The following is a 22,011-nucleotide window of genomic DNA, read 5'->3' on the forward strand; positions in this document are numbered from 1 at the left end:
CTACTAAAACAAATAAGATGCCGAAGCAAGGAAGCAATATACATATATAATTGATTTTGGGGTTCTGAATCAACATTCTTGGTTTTGTTTGGAGCAAATTAAAACCTGAATTTAAAGGGGTGTTATTTGATAATTTCATTTTTAGATGGGATTCGTTGTAGGTAATTAACTTTCGGTTGGTCATCTCAATCGGCTTGGGTATCTCTTTTCTTTTATTAATAAATCCTACCTTTATCAAAAAATAAAAAGAAAGAATACCAAAGAGAAATCAATCTACATTCCAAGTGTTTATAAATGCATGTACATTTGATTAGACTTCAATTAGCAGTGTAAATGGTTGATTTTGGTTTGATATCAATTTATTCAGAACTAAACTGATAACAAATAACAGCAATAACATGCAACATATGATATCTAGAAGATACCCGAGAATTGAATAACATAAAGATTGATCAAGACTTGTGTTGAACATAATGTCCTTAAGACAATTGTATTCTCGCAACTTGATGCCTACGGGTCAATGAACAATTGTCTCCTAGGATACAACGATCACACGTGCAGAGACAGTACTTCAATCTACGTTTAGCAAACCAAACGCTAAATTTATACTCTCAAAGAATGTAGACGAAAAATCAGAATGCAAAGAAGAGAAATTTTTTGAATGAGAAAAACTAAGGTCGAAATGACCTATTTATAGAATATTAAGAAGGTTCTAAGACCCATAATGTCTCTTGGGAAAGGAATTGGACTCTAAACTGTCGAAATCTGCACCCCCCTGTGTGCGCATCGTGTGCTCGCACACGCATTAAGGATTTTTTGGATCAATGGTTTAAATCCTTCTTGAGTCCATGGGCTCATTGTGCGCGTGCGTGGACTTATCCAAGTTCCTCTCTCATATTCACTTAAGTAATATGAGAAGTTCTATATAAGAATTAGACAATTTTCTTATTCCTATCCGATGTGAGACTAAAGAGTTTCACTAATAAATTCAATAGTTCTACAAACCATATACAACAAATCAAGGCTAGTAAGGGTTGTTTAGAGTCGATTTTTCATTCACCAAAAATGAATTTTTGACAACTAAATACATGAAATTATTTTCTTCAATGAGAAGAATAAGTTTACAAGTGGTCCCACCTCAAATAAATTGTGGGACCCACTTAAATCGTAGCTCAAATAGATCCACTCGGTCACAAAAATCTGGAAAAAACTGCAGATTTTTACCAACAATATCTAGTTAACAGAAATTGAACACCTTATAGAATAGCAAATAACAATTACAAACCCAACTGTATTCATGAGCTGGATGGACAGGATAGTTAGAAACTGAACCCATAATATACTAGTTCAATGATTCACAGAGAAATAAAAATGGAAAATTAACTTCTCAACTGATAAATAACACTTGGCTCTAGACATCAACATTAAATGATCTAACCGTAGACGAGTGCAACATTAGTAAACTAATGAAAACTGTTTTGAGTTTGAATTGGATTCTAAACTGATTGGTCGACTAAACAAAAGCTTTATAAGTAGCCAGCAGCACAGTTGGCCAAAATCCAACTACCTCTTTTATCTTCTTTACTTCTCTCCTAAGAAATCACCTATATACAAATATGTGTGTGGTTATATTTTTTTATTGGTTTGATTCCAATATTGAAATATGTCACTCAAAAAACCAGTATAACAGAACAAGCGAGAGTGCAAATAGGGAGTACATATAGACCAACTTGTAAAATAAATGAGGAGCTTAGCAAAGAAAAACTATTAAAATAAATATGGAACTTTTATTTTAGGGCTCACTTGGATTATGTATGCAGTTAACAAATATATATGCCACAGAAGTTGATGCTATAGAGAGTTTGAGAATTAATAAGGGCTGGGAGGGAAAGGTGGAAAAAGGAGCTTTGGCCATTATGATACAGACAGGATAAAATAATAGTGTTTAGAAGTTCTGATTACTCTTAACAAAGAAGAGATCAATGGGAAGATACTTTCCATCCTTTGGACAAGTCTTCTGCTTCTTTCGTCTGCTGCTTTCTCTATCAATTGGAGCTGTTTGAGTAGGCCTGTTAAAGTGATAAACAAGGTATCAGAATGAATGGAGAAAGATAACACAAAGAACGAAGGCAAATATAAAAACTTAAATCTGGGTAGTAACATAAGTTTTCACACATGTCCACTGAGATAATAGGTCAAAAGCAGGGTTAAAAGATTCAACCAGAGTCGTGTTTTAAGCAGTCTTAATTGACTCAGTTTCAGAGTTTATCAAGTTTCATCACTCATATGGCTCGAATCATTGTGTAATGGGATTGATTTAGATAGTCTAGAATTTAAGTGATACATTTAATAAATTCATGTGTGATTTGGACACACGTCCAAAGTGGATTGAAGATGATTTGGACGTGTAGCATACAAGAATCAATGTGTAGCATTTTTGTGCAAATTGAAGACTATAAATGTGAGCAGAAGGTTGAAAAAGACTTCGTGGAGACAGTAAGAAAAGATATGAAGACATCATAACTGAAGATACGGCTCTAGATAGAGTTGAATAGTGAAATATGATTCACATTGCCAATCCCCACTATTTGAGGTAACGAATGATGATGCGACTTGGACAATATATGTGCTGCAACGGAGAAGAGTCACATGTGGAAGTGAGTAGGTAAATGTGGTCAGACTCAATAAACCATTCTCATCGAGGTTTCAAGCTGGAAGAATCACACCCTTGGTTGGTCATGACATCCTAGCCCTGCCCAAGCTGGTGTTTTTTGTTTCAGATGTGAGTGCATGTGCAAGCGTGAAACTTTAACCTTGTTGCACAGTTCTTGTATAACTAGAGCGTCAGAACATAAAATCCCAAAGCCAAACTTCAATTTCAGATCAAACTAAAAAGAAACAAAATCAGAGAAAACAATGACAGGACATACTTTATGGAGCAAAATGTTGGCTATGTACAACAAACAGCAATTGGCGGTACCAGTGAGGAATATTCAAGTGCAAATCAAAAGGTTTTGAAGGCAAGAGGAAGGCTGAAAATGACGTGAAAAGAGATGGTAAGAGAGAATAGGAATCATGTCTTGACTGACGATATAAACAAAAATAAAGTTGAATGTCGAGAAGGGATTCATATTGCCAACACAATATTTGGAATAAGTAGAGATGAAGAAGAAAATTAATCAAATGATATTGAGGCATAGCATAATATAAGAACATTATGAAAGCCCAAAGACCCAGGAAAATGAATTGTTTAGTGCAATCGATGTTTCAGCAAGCTCTGAATGGACATTTCCCCCGTCATTTTTTTTTGGGCTTGGTGGGGTTACTGGTTAACAGTTAGCATTTAGTATAAGGAGGAGTTCAGGGGGTTTGAACCTAAGACCTTGGGAACAACCTCCACAAGGTCTTACCACTTAGCTAAGTGGTCCTTCTTGGACATTTTCCGTCTGGTTGACCTTCTTCAATGAAAATCAAATCATGGTTATGGGAGGGATTTATTCTCCTATTTCAACAAGGAAATTGTCTACTCCATCCAACTAGTTGAGGGTGCATATATCTTCCTGTGCGTGTGAACATGGGCCCACATTTGTAAAATGGATACAGTACCTCTGCCTTTGCATAAGAACTCTGGAGTTCTGCCCAGATTCCTCCTTTTGTAGCATTTCAGCAAGATGATAGTCAGAGTGTTCTTGCCTCTCCTCAACAAAACATGGAGGCAGTTCAAAACCACACATTGAGCACTTGTAGTCATCCACCCACAAAGGTAGTTCTTTCTGATAGGATGACAGTACTGCTTTGTCATCCAAGAGGTTGGCCCGCTCATTCAGTCCCTCCACATAGTTAGTTTCAGATTGTCCAGAGTAAGAAAAGGATCCAATTTCCACCATTTGCAGTCCATCTGCTTCATGAGATTGTGCGATGATATTTGTAGAATCTGGACTAGCAACCTGGACAAACAGAAAGATTCCTCTTCAAACACTCATTGAGTAATAGTAACTGAAGAAAACTATGGAAGTACTTGTTTGGAATATCATTTCAAACATAATGTACAATAAAACTAGTATCAGACAGTTTGACCAATGGCAGTACACGTGACTCGAATATGTCTGGTTTTTAATGTTGATCTCCTAGGATGGTAGTATACCCACAAGCATGTGTGCCACATGTTCAGCTAAGCTGTTGGTAAATTGTCCTTCAGTCTACTAAAATCGTTTGTTTGCCTTCTCATTATATATTCACAAGAGAGGTTCCAAGACTAGGCCACAGAAAGTCCGGGAAGGTCAGAGAGACCAAGATTAGATGGTCAAGACCAAGATGAGACGGCTGAAGCACACTAGTCTCAGTGATGATCTTTAATCCTGTTTGCAAGACATAAGAGGTAATAATAATCTAACAATTCAACCCTGTCAATGATCAGAGTTACTATTTATCACCAAAATGTCAATCCACATTATCACAATAGCTTGGTCCAATAATAGCCTGAACTATAGAAAGATATTAGGCCAGAGCTACGCACCTTGGGTAGACACTTGGTGCCTAGAATTACACCAGTTTCCTCCATTTCACCAAAATCATTGACTAAAATGCGGTGCTTGTGTTCAAGATGTGATAATCGGTTGAGATCTGAAGAATTCCCAGAATCATATTTATGATCAGCATCCGAGAGACTACTCTTATGAGTATCAATATGAAGACCTATTTCCGTATCCAACATGTGGTGGTTATCTCTATTTTCTGAGCACAGGGAACTGCTACTACATGTAACTTGTGCAGAAACATTTCCTGGAATAACAAAGTCCGTGAGCGTCTTTTGAGTTGGATCAGCAGAACCAAGTTTGTCATCATTGAATTGAGACATGCGCAGGCCTGCCAAAACAAATTGCAATCCAATCATATTGAGAAATGTGTCCTGTAAAGTCCTACAAACAGAATGAGTTATATGTTATACTAGCCACCAGAATAGCATACATGCCACATTTTTATCAACCAAGATAAGAGATTTAGATATCAGGGTCATCAAAAGCACTATGGGGCCACCTCAGAGCTGAAGCTTAAGCATTTACACACGATTTTAGTTCTACAATTTCTTTTTGTAGTGGAACATATATTTTGAGGTTTTTGCACGGCATTGCTAAGACCAGGCCAGATCAAAATCCAGAGAGATTGCTAAGACAAACAAGGTCTTACTTCTAATTATGACAATACAGTACAATGAGAAGAGAAACCCGGATCTTTCGCCGATAGAGCATTACGGGATAAATTTCATAGTTGAGGACTTACCATCAGGAAGCTAAATATCTCCAACACAATCTAGTACATAGGAGCCACTTTAACCAAACACCATAGCCTGTCTAGACCCCCAAAAGCACTTCCTAAACACTATCACCAAACAATCGATGTCACAAAAAGTGATTCAATAAAACCATTTCAGCGTAAGTATAACAGCCCCTAGCAAACCCTGGGTCTCTGCATCTTATTTGTTTGTACCTTGCTTTTTCACTTATTTCTGATGATACATTATGAAATAATAGACCTTATGTTTTAAAAATATGATTTAGAAGAACGAGACTATAGTAAACTCTATAGATGAAAAAGAATGACAGTCATCTCCTGTTCTGCCTATTACTTTGAATTGGGTTTCGTAGAGTTATCTGTTCAAACCTAAAGAAGGGATTTCACTTACAAAAACTGTTTCAAAGTCAAGGGGGCTACCTACTGGACCAATAGGGAGAGAGTCCTGAAATAGCCTCAGATGGCATGAGCATAAATAGTGCCTCAAGGTCAAGTATAACAACAGATATGAGGCCCACACGATCAGGCAAGGCAAACGTCTATTTTGCTGATTATTGGAAGAGGTCCTTTCCTTACCTTTCACTTGTGTGCCCTTGATCACAATATATATGAGCAATCGTATATATCAAGGTACTCCATCATTATCACCTGAGCCTTGTTCCAAATTAGGGTTGGCAACATGAATCCTATTTTGCCATCTTGTGAGACATACCATAATTAAAGGCATATGTCTTCATAACCTCCATCCACACATTTCTGCCTTCCTCTTTTAACTTTTTAGATCCTTCTCAAAACCAAAGTGCATGTGAGGGTAATTTTTAGAAGATCTAATGAAATTAAGAGAGAGAAGCATGCATCTCAAGAGCAGTCTTAAATTAACAATACTTGGGAAGCGGACTTAGAACACCAAGGCATCAACAAGCATTAAATGCAAATATCGGCCCCAACCATCAATAATTTAAACTGCAAAAGGAGTCCCTACCAATCAGTCTCAAAGAAAGAGGAAGTTCAGCCTTCAACAACTTGGAAGCATGACTCAAGATATCCTCACTTGAGAAAATATACTTTTGAAAAGAGACAGCCCTAGTTCGAACCTGCACATTACAGATTTCTCAAAACTTGACAATTAAAACTTCTAAATGAGATATTATTGAAACATAGCCAAAAAACACAAACACATACATAATGAAGACATGCACGTAATTATTAACAGGACTAGGGATTTGGTGCATCATCACCATATTTACTACTAGAACCTTACAGAAATTGTGAAACGTCACAACCAGCAATATGCAATTAAGTATAAATGCTAGTCACCAGCCTGGCCAGGGAAGTGAATATTAGATGGTACCTCAAATGAAGCAGTTTTCAATTTTAGTTTTAATGTCCACAGAGACCTTCTTTTTCCATCTCGGTTGACAATGTATCCGCTGTGAACAAAATTTTAAGAAACATTTAAAAATATCTGAACTTGCAAGAAATTAGTGCTCTTTAGGCCCAAGGTTGATAAATGACAAAGTAGAATTTCAAGCTGAGGAAGGGAGTTAGTTGGGATCCATTTTGTGGGGACTATATGTTGACACAGCCTCTCTCCTTTCTTGTCATCCTATATTTTCAAGTTTTGTTCTCTTCTTTCATTCTTCTATCCTTTATAATATTTTGACCCTTCTTTAATTTATATTCGTTATCGAATTAAATGATTGAACTTCGTCCTGAGATTCTCTGAAGATTCTGAACCATAGCCACCAAGTTGGAATACGGGCAAAACGGCAAGGGAATATTTCGAAAAAACAAGAAAAGGGGAAAGAAACAAGAAAAAAAGGGAAAAGATGATAAATATAAAACATAAAAATAAAAAATTACAAATAATGAAACATGTAATTTATATACTACGTTAGACAATCATTCTAAGTTTCCAACATAATTTTGAGGGGGAAAAAGCACTATTGAATATCTATACATGATAATATATTTTCACATATAATTATACATTTTATGATGCCAAAAAAAAGTCTAACCATAAATTTAACTTTTGATCAAAATAACACACAATTTAAAAAAAATTAAAAAATCACACGATTCTTGATCCATATATATATTTATTCAGGGGAAAATGTTAAGGAGACAATGTTGGGAGACAAAATTTGTCCTTTATGGTTTAAAAGTTTTGGATTGAACTGATTTTTTTATGAGGATTATCTCTATGGTGAGGAGATCGTCCTCACAACATAATCAATCAAATCTGAACCCTTTAATCCCATGAAAAGTGGTTTAGAAATGTGGTCTGTCAATATTTTACCGTTAATTTGTAAACCCCTTTTGATGGGGTTAGAAATCTCAATCCAAACTTGATACTACATATTTACATATAGATATTTTTATTTATTTAAAAAATAATAATATTTTTTCTTAAATATATTTGTAAAACTAAGGAAAAAATCATTTTTATTGATTTTTCTTTCTACATTTAAATTTGTTGTTATATATGTTTAAGTATAGTATTTTATTGTGGTTTGTCTAAATGTTATTTAAATGATGGATTTGGAGATTGTGTGCACATTTATTTACAAGTGATTTTATGTTGTTTTACTATTTTAATAAATAAAATAAAATTTATGTGTTGATCAAAATGAAATTAAGCTTGTTGGGCCTGCCCAAATTTACCTAACTTCGGCTAACCTGAGTTCAACCCGATTTTAGAAGCTCAATCTCGGTTTGAGTTTGGGTTAATGAACTCTAATTCGATTGTCGGGTTGAGGGTGCTATAACTTGGGTTGACCGTCTAACCCGCCCAGGTTGCAATCCTACTTTTACCCCTTTAACCCACTTTATTATCTTTCCTAATATCTCCCTTTCTTAATAATATATTTCCAATTTTATTATTTTATTTTCATTTTTACCCTCCCTAATCTTAAAGAGGATGCCTACGAGATGAGCGAACTCTAGTATATATAATAAAATCTAACTGCCAAGCCTACTTTGCTACAATTTTGTTAGGGATAAACGTCCCATTACGAGGTTCATACTCTATACTACCTACTTTATTGCATTTTTTCCTTCAGTCTCTTTAACTTTATAGTTTTTCTATCATGTGAAAACTAAAAAATTTGACAAGAAAATTCGTCGGACCAAGGCCTACAAATTTTATAAATTGAATTTCAATGGCCTAAGGCTATTGAAATTTTGGATGTTCACCAGATCAATGGTCTTTAATGGCTTAGAGCTGTCTAATTTCTTTCCTTCTCCATATATTTGATGATTTCGACTAGTTAAAAAATATAATTTGATAATGAAAAATTCAACGTCTTGAAACTGTCAAATAAATGGAGGATTAGAGAAATTCAACGACTTTAAGTCGTCGAATCTAAGGATTAAGAAAATTTTCAATTGCTTTGGGCCATCAAAATCTGATTTCTAAAATTCATGGGCTTTGGCCTGTCAAATTTTCTTGTTGAATTTTTCAATTTTCACGTAGTGGTAGTGGTGGCAATCTTAACATGACCTACGAACACGACTTGAAAACAACACAAAATTAGTGGGTATCTCAAATATCAATAATTATTTAAGGGTTCTGATACATTGTATCATTTTTAGTGTATAAGAAGCGGTGCATAGGATACATTGTATCATTATTAGTGTATCTCATCACAAATGGAAGGTTGTGATGGGGAATGATGTATTTAGAATATATCAATCAGGATATTCTAAAATATTTATAAAAATATATTTAATCTAGATAATGCATACGACACCAATTATTTGCATGAATCTTGGGCTTGGGGTTTTTATTTATTTATTTTTTACAGCCTAAAGATGATCCTATGTAATTCAATTAATTGGACTGATCCTTTTGGATGGATAGGATCATCATGTAGAAGGGCCCACAATCTGAACAAAATTCAATTTGACAATAAAGTTACAACTAGCCATGGTACTACTGGAACAACCTTCAGTCTAGACCTCTTATATTTAATCAATGTTTCTATCTACTTTCTTCTCCCAGCAATAACTTGATTGTGAGCTGTGTCTCTGTTTCTAATTACTATCATTACTCGTATCTAAAAGGACCATCAAATGTGCAAGACGCATAATCAGGTTCTTGCTTTGTCCACTCCTCTTGGTTTGCTCTTTAATTAATCAGATAAATTTTGATCGGAAAACTTTGGATCTGAGTTGATAATTTCCATTCCGATAAGGATTCAATCCAATACAATTCTGTTAGGCTATCAGATTGGTTTTGGGTCAACCATGTCCCGATCTAATAAATATTTGTGTATTTGTGTGTATGTGTGCAAAAAATTACTAAAAGAGAGTTAAATATTTTAATATTTATAAAAAAGATTTATTTTTTCAAAAATTACCAAAAATGAATCAAGTCGGTAGACAATCCTGTGTTCTAGTAATTTGTTGGATGGAGGCTAAATTGTTGGGGTGTTAAAGCAGACTATTAAAAATTTAAAATGCTGAATAATAGAGCATTTTAATCATTCTGATGGCAATTATGATATAAAGCAATGTATTTTAACACACAAAAATGTTGGACAGTCCAGCGAGTTACTAAACCGTTGGTTTGTTTTGCGACTTAATTTGTTTTTGATAATTTTTGAAAAAATAGATTTTTTTTTTAAATATTAAAATATTTAAACCTCTCCTAATAATTTTCCCTAAAGAGAACAAGAAAAAATAAAAATAAAACATGGACAAAAAATAAAATGATTTATGTGTTTTAGTAAACTGTCTACGTTCACAGAAGAGAGGGGGATCAATCCACTATCAATGATAAATATTGGTTCCAGTCTCCAAACTTTGGCCCTATGGACCGGAGCACTATGCCTACGAAAAATGTCCTCTTTCTTCTGCTTTAACCTCTTGGAGCCCAACTTAGGCATACTAGACCTTTCACGACAATTATATTATAGTTCTTTTAATATATGATTTAGTATTTCAAATCAGATTTGATCCTGTTATCCAATTGTCATTGGAATGGGTTTGGATTAATATTGAGATCTTATAAAAATCTATAACGACAAGAGTCCGATACTTGTCAAATTGGTCCCTAGTTGATCAGACCCGACCCATTGACAGCCCTATTAAAAGGAGCATAGAAGCCATACTAAGAGGTCCTCACTTCCTCCACCCATTCACTGACACATCGATCGATCCTCTCTCTCTCTCTCTCAAAAGATTAAAGATGGTGTTGTCATCATCATCATCTTCAATTATTCTTCTCTCTCTCCTAGTTGTTTGTGTTGTTGTTGATCATGAAGTTCAGGCCCTCATCAGTTTACCAAAGAATGTAAGCGTTCCAGCAGTAATAGTGTTTGGAGATTCAATAGTGGATCCAGGGAATAACAACTATATCTCTACTATTATTAAATGCAATTTTCGTCCATATGGGAGGGATTTCATGGGTGGAATACCTACTGGACGCTTTAGCAATGGCAAGATCCCTTCCGACTTGATAGGTACTACTACTAACCTATGTAGACTCATCGAAACTCGATTGACTAGATTCCGAAACTCTGACCAAGTTATATGTATATATATATATTAGTCTTATATTAATAATTGTTCATTTTTTGAAATATAGATTTATAATTTAAAATATTATTATTATTTGAGATTTTTAATAATTTTAGTATGTATTTAATTCTCTTGCACAAATGAACATTTGAGTAACAGTCTAAGTTTTCCAGTTTTAAGGCTGTCTCTCACGTATACACAGGGTTTTGTTGCATTTATTTTGGAATATTGGTAGAGTGGTGATAACATGATTCCCCCATGTGGCATACTCAATCGACTACCCTGATGTTGGGTGTGCCACAACCAAACATCCCCATAAATCTGTGCAGTTATGTATTCAGATGAAAGAAAATCTATGATTCTGGCATGTCAGGGGAGTTGATTGAGTATACCTCGTGGGGGAGTCCGATTATCACGACTTATCGTAAGGGTTAGCTAAGGTCTGTACACTCATGGAAAAGGAATGAGTATGCACGCGGCTGATGTGGCAAGGACATAGAGGCATACATAATTTTTCATCGGGATACACAGAAAAAAAGATGTACAGAAAAAAGTTTTTTTTTGTTTTTTGAGTCAATTTACTGCGACTCTTTCTTTAATTGAATATATATATATATATATATATATATATAGATATATATATATATATATATAGGGTCCCGTTCAGCACCCTAAGCTTTACCACACACTTTAACAAACGTGTTTTGTCCTACATGGGTTAGAAGTTTTGGAATGGGCTGATTTTTGGTGAGGATAATCTCTATGGTGAGGAGATCATCCTCACCAAAAATCAGCTCATTCCAAAACTTCTAACCCCATAAAAAATGGTTTACAAAAAATGGACGGTTCACGATTTTTCAATTTGTAAACATGGGGCTAAACATTTCGGAATGGGCTGATTTTTTAGGAGGATGATCTTCTAATCATAGGGATCATCCTCACAAAAAATCAGCTCATTCCAAAATTTCTAACCCATGTAGGACAAAAAACGTTTGTTAAAGTGTGTGGTAAAACTTAGGGTGCTGAGCATTTCCCATATATATATATATATATGAGTCCCGTTCAGCAACAAACATTTTGGCAAAGCATTTTTCAAAACATGCGTTAGAGGTTTCGGAATGGGCTGATTTTTGGTGAGGATGATCTCTATGGTGAGGAGATCATCCACACCAAAAACCAGCCCATTCCAAAACTTCTAACCCCATGTTTACAATTTGAAAAATCGTGGACCATTCATTTTTTGTAAATCATTTTTGATGGGGTTCGAAGTTTTGGAATGGGCTGATTTTTGGTGATGATGATCTCCTCATCGTAGAGATCATTCTCACTAAAAATCAGCCCATTCCAAAACCTCTAACCCATGTTTTGAAAAATGTTTTGCCAAAATGTTTGGTGCTGAACATTTCCATATATATATATATATATTTTGTTATAATGCTAACATCCTACCCACCCATTTTTTATTTAACAATTTTTTTTCACATGAGAAATAATGTTATTGTGTTGTTGGGCAGTCAATTTACTGTTTAATTGATGCCTTTGACTTAAGGATGATTTAACTCCAAAGCCCCTAGAAGAACTAAAATAAGAAAGAAAAATAAATTAATACAAATAGTACCTGAATTCAAATTAAAATTTAATCCCCCTAGACAACTTCTTTTCACGATTTATCTTGCTGCTGAGAGATCCATGCCGAATAACTTGTGAGCGTTGAAAATTGGTATCTGTCATAATTACTTGGAAAGTTATGTCCTTCAGATACTAGGGTACACAAATGTACTATTATTTATAACTAATGATAATCTGACTCTCTTTTTTCAATTGCCCCCCATACGCTCCCCCGACTTGGTAGTTACAGAACTATAAATCTTATTCTCGTGTATTCCAAAGCAAAGGATTTACAGTTTTGTGATGAGGGTGTCTGAAAAAAAAAAAAAACATCAAATTATCACAACTCATTATTTATTTGTCATTTCGGTCTAATTTTAGTTTCTTCTTAAAGTGCTGATAATTTGACGGATTTGATGCACATTGACGTGGAAGCACATAACTTATTAAAAATAAAATAAAAAAGAGAGTTTCTCTTCCAAAGTGAAGAAAAAAACTTTCAGATCTGATCACCTTGTGACATTCAAAATCATGGTTCGATGAAATGGGATTGTAGAAGATAAAATTATATGAACTTTAAATAATAATAATAATAATAATAATTAAAACAATCATTTTTCGTTGTTGAATTTTATTTTTAAATGTGGTTGCTCAGTAGCCTTCTATTTTAAACACCATGGATCAAGTTCGAAAAATAAATTTTTTTTTATTATTTTTTAATGTGAATTTTTTCATAAAATTTAGATTCTGTGTTGTTGGATTGTCAATGTGATAATTAATGTGGGCCCAACGATCCTTTTTAAGATTTGAAATCTAAAAAAATAAATATTTGGGCAGAGAATGGGTAAGAAAGAGAAACTTAAAAAAAAAAATAAGTTATGTGCTTCCACGTCAATGTGCGTCAAATCCGTCCACCAAATATCTGTCATATTATCAATACTCTTATTCTTATCCAGGCTCCCCAAGAATTCATAAGTGACCTGTTCTGCATATAATAGAAATTAGGTCTAGAAAAAAGGGAAAGTCAAAAGAGAAATTTAGACCTCAAAAGTGTGTTATTTCAAGTTAACTTTTAATATTATTTTTTACAATATTTGAATAAACTGACTGATTGATTTATTTATTTATGCCATGATGATTCCTCTAAATTTCCATTTAGCCGAAGTTTTAAACTAAAATTCTCAAAAAATTTCCCGAATGGAAACTTAAACATTTTTGAACGTTGACAAAAACAGAATTTTTCTTAATGAAAAGTTTCATCAATATGGCTATAGATATTGATGACTGAACTAATTTTGGTTGTAACAGTACCAAACCATTTATCATACTATCTAACTTTTGCAGTTGAAGAATTGGGAATTAAGGAGCTACTACCAGCGTATCTTGATCCAAGCTTGAAGCCTACCGACCTCCTTACGGGTGTAAGCTTCGCTTCGGGTGGTTCAGGATACGATCCCTTCACTCCTCTATTAGTGGTAGATTTTCATTCTTATTATTGGAGTTGTGATTTTCTGACTTCCCTCTACTCTCCCGTGGTGTGTGGCAGAACCAAAGATTTTTTCTCGGGATACACAACTGCACATCCTCATATGTGTAGTTGTGTATCTTGAGTCAGAAAATCTATGGTTCTATCACATGCCACGTGAGGAGAGTAGAGGTGGAGTCAGAAAATCATTGTTCTTATTATTAATAACTAGAAGGTGGCATATGCAAACACAAGGTATCAATATGGCTTATTTGTAATAAGTGAAAATTTTCTTTGGTTTTTACCAAAATAAGCGTTTATTATATTCGATTTAAATATAAAAGTGAGGGCATTTATGTGTTAAATATGAAGAGGTTTGTTAACATTGAGATCTAAAAAAAAGTAAAGTTAAGTGATAGAGGTGATTCCTTGTATCGATTTGTCCAATTTCATTCATAGTGAAATCGAGTTTTAACGCTCATACTTCCGTGGATGTGACTTTGGGTGAACTACATCAAATCTTGTGACGTGGGTATTGTGTTTTTATTCTTTTTTTGTGTGATTGTTTATCTTATTTGCATTTGCTACTATTAATTGGATTTATTCTTCATTGTCATTATCAAACAAGGTCTTGGAAGGTGTGGCGTATAAGGTGTTTGATGAAATACCTAATAGGTGTTTGATCAAATTACTAAGTAAGCTTTACAAAGGTGTTTACATACAAAACATTATGACCACTCAAATTTTTGTGTCAAGCCACTTCTATTCGGACTTCTCTCATTATAATATTAAAGATAATACAATCTTAATAAAAAAAAAAAAAAAAAAAATCAAAGTTTGAGAGGTCTAATTAAGAGAAGTGAAAAAAAGAAATTTATTTCTCACAAGTTATAGTGAATTTGCTTTCATCCCATTCTTGGATGTACCATTGTTGAATCAAATTGCAAGCAAATCTAATTATATTGCCTTGTGATTTGTACGGGGTTTCACGCTAATAATTTTTATCTTTTTTTGATTGGTAGGGTGCTTTAAGTTTATCGGATCAATTAAATTTATTCAAAGAATACATAGAGAAGTTGAAGGTGATAGCTGGTGAAGCGAGAACCGCAAACATTATATCGAACAGCATATACATAATTGAAGCAGGGAGTGACGACATTGCAAATACATATTATTCCACACCTTTCAGGCGTTTGAAGTATGACATCCCATTGTATACCGATATCATGCTCAAAGGAGCTTCAAGTTTCCTTCAGGTAAATTCCTTGGTTACATTAAAGCTTATATGAAAATACACCAATCAATTTATGAAATTATATAATACACACCAATCAGTAATATTTGATATACCCTAAAATTAAATAAAAGGTGGTGCTTAGAGTTGCACTTTCGACCAAGGCTCCCATATACAGGTATGTGAATCTGATGGGTGAGAATGGGTTCTGATCCAATCCAGTAATTTATTTGATCGGATCATTGTTACATGTCAATATTTGGATTTAGATATAAATGATTGAAATCAGGTTTGGATCAGAATCGAATCTAATTTAATAATATAATATAACTATACAATATATTTAAATAAAATGTATAATATATAATTTATAACTTTGTTCTTCTTCTGAAAATATTTTGGTAGGAATTGTATGGTTTGGGAGCACGAAGGATTGGTGTATTTGGTGCTCCCCCGATCGGATGTGTGCCATCACAGAGAACTCTGGGAGGTGGGCTAAAAAGAGAATGTGCAGAGAAATACAATCGTGCAGAAATGCTATTTAATTCCAAGATATCCAAGGAGATCGATCGTCTTAATAACAAGTTCCCGCATGCAAGGATTGTCTACTTTAATGTCTATGACCCAATAATTGATCTCATTAAAAACCCTCGTTGCTTTGGTAATTCAACTCCTCCTCCTTCTCATCACCTTTATCATCGTCATGATAATTATCTGATGACCCCACAATGGAAAATACTTGGTAGAACCCTTTGATAGGGTTAGAAAAAAAAAAAAAATCATATCTTATGGTTGTCTTACACACATTTAAAGCATTTTTTATCTTGTCTTTATAAAGTTTGTCTTATTTTTGGGTTATGATATTATCACTCCATTATGAATAAACATCATAAGTGATTTTATTGTAAAATCACACCATATAATATAATCATTTACGACGTTTATTTCTAACAGAATGGATGTGGTATATAATTGCTCTTCTTTATTTTTTAAATCAGTGGGCCAAAGCCGAACCCAAGCATCTGACATTTTTTCACATCAAATGGTTAGAAATCACCGATTAGCTCAGTAGAGTCGTATAATGATCTTCAAGACTAGGTGTTAGGGAACAAGATACATTGACAATGATACCATGTATCTCACTCATTGTATCACGATGCATCTTATTCCCTAACACAAGGAATCAATTGTCAAATCAATGTTTGAGCCAAGTTTATATAAATGATCAGAGCGAATCTTTATCTTTATTGGGCTTAAAAAGACACCATCTATTCGTAGGACCTGTGGTGTTAAAGCCTGATCGACAATTTATTTTTGGTAGCTTGGGAAATAGTATATAATGATTTTTCTTTCCTGAAACGTATTGTTATGAATATGTTTTGGTTTATTAGGATTTGAAGTGGCGACTGAGGGATGCTGTGGTACGGGAAAGATAGAGGTATCGGTATTATTATGCACAAAACTGAACCCATTTACATGTCAAAATGTCTCCAAGTATATATTCTGGGACAGCTATCACCCCACACAAAGTGCCTACGAGGTTCTCGTCCCTCCCATACTCAGCAAGGGCATCAGACGTTTCTTCTAAGCTGATTTCCTACGTCTTCTATTCCTGGGCTTATCAAGATCGCATGGTTGAGAGCCATTAACATCTTGACGTTGTAAATGAACTGCCAACATTATTGACAACATCATATTTATAATGGGGGTCCACCATTCATGTTTATCCCCCGACCCACGGCCATTTTTTTTGTCGTTTTTAAGCTAAATTATATCTATTGATAATAAAGCCCAAAAATATCTGAGAATTTTTCCTTAATGATTCTTTCAAAATTTTAAAGCCAAAGTGGGGGTGGAATCCCAGTACCCAAGAAGAGATGGTTGGGAGGGATATTGGGCCAACAGGCCAGAGAAATCGCAATCAAACTGAAAAATGTCTCAATCATTGATTGAGATGAGCACGTGATAATGCAATATTAATTGCTGAGGTTAAAGGGAGAATGATTACAACAATAATTCTAGAAAGAGAGGTAGGAGTTTAAGGATTTCAGGATAAATAGAATCAAGATTAAATATGTGTACAAATTTAATATTGACACCCAATTTTTTTTTAATGAAAATTGATGGTCTATATATATTTTGAAGTGATCAATTTCGTTATATATCTCGGATCTATTATACATAAAGATAGAGATCAAGAAACATGTTTTCCAAATAATTAAAGTGGGGGTGTGCTTCTGAAGTTTTATATATAATAGATGCATTCCAATAAAATTAAAACAAAAATTTATAAGACACTCGTAAGAACAATTATACTTTATGGAATTGATTGTTGAGTAGTCAAGAAGCATCACTAATAAATTGAAATTTAATGGAGATGATGATATTGAGATGGATGCGTCGAGACTAAGAAAGATAAAATTAGAAGAAAATAAAACACATTTGAAAAAATTGTATAGAGTAACTCAAGTAGGGAATAATCAAGGTTGTTTATAGCCCAACTAGAAGACATATTGAAGAATTGATTGTTTCATGCATATAAGAATATAAGATAATAAAGAACTATAACGAAGAAAAATCACTTCTCTTCTTACTTTTTTTTTTTGGTGCTTGGTTGTTATTGTTAGGGGAAGGGGAAGGGAGAAAGTTAAGTACTGTTGAGTTAAGTCTAAAGTATGTCAAATGGCATACCATAGTTGAGATTATATCATTAATTAAATTATAAAGTTGTTAGTAGTTATCCTGACTAAGGCTTTGTTTGGATACAAAGTAGAAAGTAGCTATGAAAGAAAGTAGTTTTGAGAGAAAATAACTTTTAGAAAATAAAAAAAATAATTTTTTTTTTAAAATTAAGATTTTTTAATTTTTAAAAATTAATCCAAACATGTTTTTTAACTTTCCAACTTTAAAAGTTTTTTTTTTTTTTTTAAGTGTATCCAAATAGACTCCAGTGAGATATAATCGAAACAAGTTGAGTAGGTGGGTAAAATACAAGAAAAAAAGACAATATGTAATAGTGATGGAATTTTGTAAATTTTAAGCTAACCATTTTACAAAAGTGTTTTGTTGTTTCTAAGGTACAGGCTAGTTGAAGATCAATTAATACAAATTGCACTCCATCATCTAAATCATCATCCTTAAACTCTATAAATATGATTGCACAAAAAGAGAAGATTACATTTTTATTTTCATCACCTTCTTTTTTTTGATCAGCCAAAGTCTCTAATTGATTTCAATGCAACTTTTTTTTCCCCTTCTTTTTATTCATCATCACTCCAAAGAAAAGAAAGAGATTCCGTACTCCATCATAATCATCTTCTTCTAAGTGCAATATATATGATTATGATGTCGAGAGAAACTTCCTGAAATTGTGATTGGTGTCAATATCAAGTATAAAAGAGTAGAAGATGATGAAGTGAATTGAAGAAAATCACAAATGCTCTTTTTCCATGATGTGTCATTAGTAAGATTAAGATAATAATTTAAAAAAATGGATATTGTTTTCGGTTGGAGGTGCACATGCAATTTGTGAGATAGTCTCAACTTTTAATTATAACTTTTTAGTTTTTAAGATATTGTGATACTTGACTCCCGGTTTCAAAACCAGACTACTTGGTGGCCTCTGATTGTGAAATGTCACTTCAATGAGTCATCCAAAAAATAAGTTCAACTCCGCAGATTTTTTGAAAAAATTCGGTTGACTTGAGTGATATTCTTTTTAGAACTTTTACAAATTTAAAAATTTGTGAGCAATATAAATATAATTTATATTTATCAAATCCAGTTAAACCTATAGGATGACTTGACTTAGTTAAATGAAATTATATAATTAAACTTGATTATTCTTGCAAACAAATCATGTTTTTAACAAATTGGTATAAACTAACTGTTGTGGTTTGTGGAGCCTGATAGTACTGGTCAATAAGGAGATATTATAAATCAAATTATGTCGTCATGTCGATCGAATTTTCTCTTCATAGTGGAATCGGAAGGATCCATGGACGTACCTCAATCTTGAGGGAATCACGTAAATGTCTGTATTTCTTTGTGTGATTGTATCTTGTATTTGTTTTTCGATTATTTTCTTATTTTGATTACACCTATTTTCTTAAAACTATCATTATTAGATTCGTTCCTACTAGGTTTAACTATAAATTGGTATAAAGCAAATAGGTACGTGGTTCTATTCGTATTGAGTTCGTGGAAAACAATGAACCACCACACCACATATCTGGTCAATCTTAGAGTTGTTCTCCACATTTTGATCAATACTAGAGATACTGAAAAGTTTTGGTCAAATATTATTAGAGATTTCCCCTGTTTTTGAGTTTAGTGAGTATTATAGATACCCTATGTTTTCAAATTTATGACATGGCTCTCGACTAAATCTTTTCCTCTGAAATAAGCATAAATGATTTAAAGGCTCTCTGTCATGAATTGGATTTATTAATCTAAATTCGAATAGAAGGAACCGACCAACCAACCAACCAGGTAACATGTATAGTTATAAATTGTAAAATAGGATGATATGGGATTATTGATAATGTGTGTGTACATGAACCTAGATGTACATGTCACATTCACGACTGCCACGTGACCTATGTGTTATGCCACCTCTCCACACCACACAATTTGACCATTTAATTAAATTTTTTTTTTTGTAAGGTAGTTGCATTATATGTTTAGATACATTATGTATTGTTGGACAAACAATAATGTGATTAAGACCTCTAACATAATATAGCTAAGAATTTTCCTACTCTCTTTTTATAATAATAATAATAATCCTGAAAATTAAATGCTTGGATATACATTGACCCCCATTACTTGGGTAACACGCCTCCCAGGTTGTGATATCTTCTTTATTATGTTATTAAACTCCTCTCAACTAAACCAGAGTTGAGGTTCTCCATCTCCATCAAGCTGACGGATGAGATGAAAGTACAACAAAATTTTACCAATTCTTACATTATAGGGATAAATATAATTTTTTTAGAGATACATTTTTCTTGAAAATTCCTGGCATCTCAACCGTCTGTTTAGTGGATGTATGAATTAATTGATCAATTTTTGAATATATTAATGCTTTTACCTTTAACATTTACCATAAGAATATGGTAATTCTTCACGTACTCTCAAAATTTAATTTTATCTAACATTCAACTCTGAACAATAAGATAACAATTTTAGTTGAAGATAATAGTTTTTAGTAAGAAACCCATAACTAACCAATGAGTGTTGGGCACAGTGACCAAGGCATCTCTCTAAAAAGGGAGAGGTTTTGAGTTCAAGCTTTCTTGTTGAATACCCGTAAGGATTTATCCCTACTTTCTTGGTATGTGTGGTTTGTAGGGTATTGCATGTACTTAGGGGATTTGAGTGAGATATGGAACTTTAAGAAACCAGTTGTCCTGCCCCTACTAGTCGGACTTTCGAGCTCAAAACCCCGTCATCATAGAAAAAGCAAAAGAAACCATGAACTATTAATAATAATAATAATAATAATAATAATAATTATTAATATTATTTTTGCAAAGAAACTTAGTTTTATGAAATTATCCAAATTAATTGAATTGAACCCTCATCGGATGGTGGCCAAATCCGAAATTGGTTTCCATTTCCTTAGTATTATAATGAAAGAAGACTAGAGTATTGTTGACAACAAAAATTTAAATTCTAGAAAATAGCCTACATTTAGACTTAATCTTTGATATTATAATGAGAAAAGGGTGGGTTCAAGTAATCTTTCGAAAAAAAATAAAAAAAAAAGAGGATGGGCTTAAGTTTATTAGTTTTTCAATTTATAAAGATACCCCTATATTGGATTAAATGGTACATGTTATAATACTAGAATATTTATATAATTTTTTTAAAAAATAATTTAAACATATAAAATTAAAATTAGCTATTTAAAATCTTCTAATAATGTTTTATTCAATTATAAAAATAATTTTAAATTTTCATAAATAGTAATCTTTGTATTCCTAATTTTAATTAATTCCAAAATTGATTTAGGTGCTTGTAAGTTTGCGTTGCACAATGAATAAACCTGAAATTTCACATCCTGTGGAAGAATTAGCATTTATTCTGTACTTCGTGGGCACTGCATTGAAGATATGACGTATGACCTGTCATAATTTTTTTCTCTTAATGTGACTTATTTAATGCATTTAGAAAAAAAACACTGGTACCACTGCTAGTGGGGTTGTAAATGAAAACTATTTTGCACAAAATGCTCACAGAATCCGTTTCCACCAATCACATGAGACCGCCAGTATTCAATGGTATCCCAATTTACAAAACCTACCCTTGCTATGCTTGATGTGACATGTATCAGAGAATTTGTGAGTAAAAAATCACTTGTTGTAAATGGATACTTAGATGTAAAAAATCACTTGTTGAATACTTTAGTATTCAATGGTATCCCAATTTACATAACCTACCCTTGCTATGCTTGATGTGACATGTATAAGAGAATTTGTGAGTAAAAAATCACTTGTTGTAAATGGATACTATAGATGTAAAAACTTGCATTACTTTAGAATTTATAATAATGCTTTGTGATCTTTGTTTCTTATACTCTTAAGGTGCTGTTTGTTAAACTGAAAAAAATAAGTGCTGAATAGCATTAAGCGCTGAAACTTATAAGCGCTGAATTTAAGTGCTAAAAAAGTTGTTTGTTTAGATGCTGAATCATGTTTGTTACACATTGCTGAAACTGATAAATTGTCTTTGTTACCCTTACAATCATATTATACATTGTTTGCATGTTTTAAATGCTTATTTATTATCAAACACAATAAAATATATTATTTCTTATAAAATTAAAATACAATTTATTTTTAAATAATAAATAATACTCAAATCTTCAATTTATAAATAATAATTT

The 22,011-nt window shown here is 33.1% G+C and overlaps 2 protein-coding genes across 2 annotated transcripts; one reads left to right on the top strand and one right to left on the bottom strand.

Annotated features, from left to right (window-relative positions):
* Positions 1-1,742: 1,742 nt before the first annotated feature.
* LOC147407551 (DNA polymerase kappa-like) lies at positions 1,743-6,424 on the bottom strand. Its single transcript, XM_086436188.1, has 4 exons — positions 6,275-6,424; positions 4,517-4,866; positions 3,607-3,947; positions 1,743-2,069 (listed from the first exon to the last, which is right to left on the bottom strand). Exons 2-4 carry the CDS (start codon positions 4,856-4,858, stop codon positions 1,946-1,948), a joined length of 807 nt encoding a protein of 268 aa, XP_086292314.1. The 5' UTR covers positions 4,859-4,866; positions 6,275-6,424; the 3' UTR covers positions 1,743-1,945.
* Positions 6,425-9,997: 3,573 nt separating this feature from the next.
* Positions 9,998-16,909, top strand: LOC147407552 (GDSL esterase/lipase EXL3-like). Its single transcript, XM_086436184.1, has 5 exons — positions 9,998-10,757; positions 13,768-13,898; positions 14,911-15,144; positions 15,528-15,783; positions 16,514-16,909. Exons 1-5 carry the CDS (start codon positions 10,484-10,486, stop codon positions 16,708-16,710), a joined length of 1,092 nt encoding a protein of 363 aa, XP_086292310.1. The 5' UTR covers positions 9,998-10,483; the 3' UTR covers positions 16,711-16,909.
* The last annotated feature ends 5,102 nt before the right edge of the window (positions 16,910-22,011 follow it).

The sequence above is a fragment of the Akebia trifoliata genome, chromosome 3 (genome assembly GCF_017979445.1).
Source record: "Akebia trifoliata isolate Shusen 1 chromosome 3, ASM1797944v1, whole genome shotgun sequence".
Lineage (NCBI taxonomy): Eukaryota > Viridiplantae > Streptophyta > Magnoliopsida > Ranunculales > Lardizabalaceae > Akebia > Akebia trifoliata.

What these genes read in the sequence shown, in the direction of transcription:
- LOC147407551 (XM_086436188.1), bottom strand. Translation starts at nt 4,858, where the DNA reads ATGTCTCAATTCAATGATGACAAACTTGGTTCTGCTGATCCAACTCAA. An exon ending in GCACCAAGTGTCTACCCAAG is followed by an intron (nt 3,948 to 4,516) that starts GTGCGTAGCTCT and finishes CTGTTTGTCCAG; the next exon opens with GTTGCTAGTCCAGATTCTAC. An exon ending in GTTCTTATGCAAAGGCAGAG is followed by an intron (nt 2,070 to 3,606) that starts GTACTGTATCCA and finishes TCACTTTAACAG; the next exon opens with GCCTACTCAAACAGCTCCAA.
- LOC147407552 (XM_086436184.1), top strand. Translation starts at nt 10,484, where the DNA reads ATGGTGTTGTCATCATCATCATCTTCAATTATTCTTCTCTCTCTCCTA. An exon ending in GATCCCTTCCGACTTGATAG is followed by an intron (nt 10,758 to 13,767) that starts GTACTACTACTA and finishes TAACTTTTGCAG; the next exon opens with TTGAAGAATTGGGAATTAAG. An exon ending in CCTTCACTCCTCTATTAGTG is followed by an intron (nt 13,899 to 14,910) that starts GTAGATTTTCAT and finishes TTTGATTGGTAG; the next exon opens with GGTGCTTTAAGTTTATCGGA.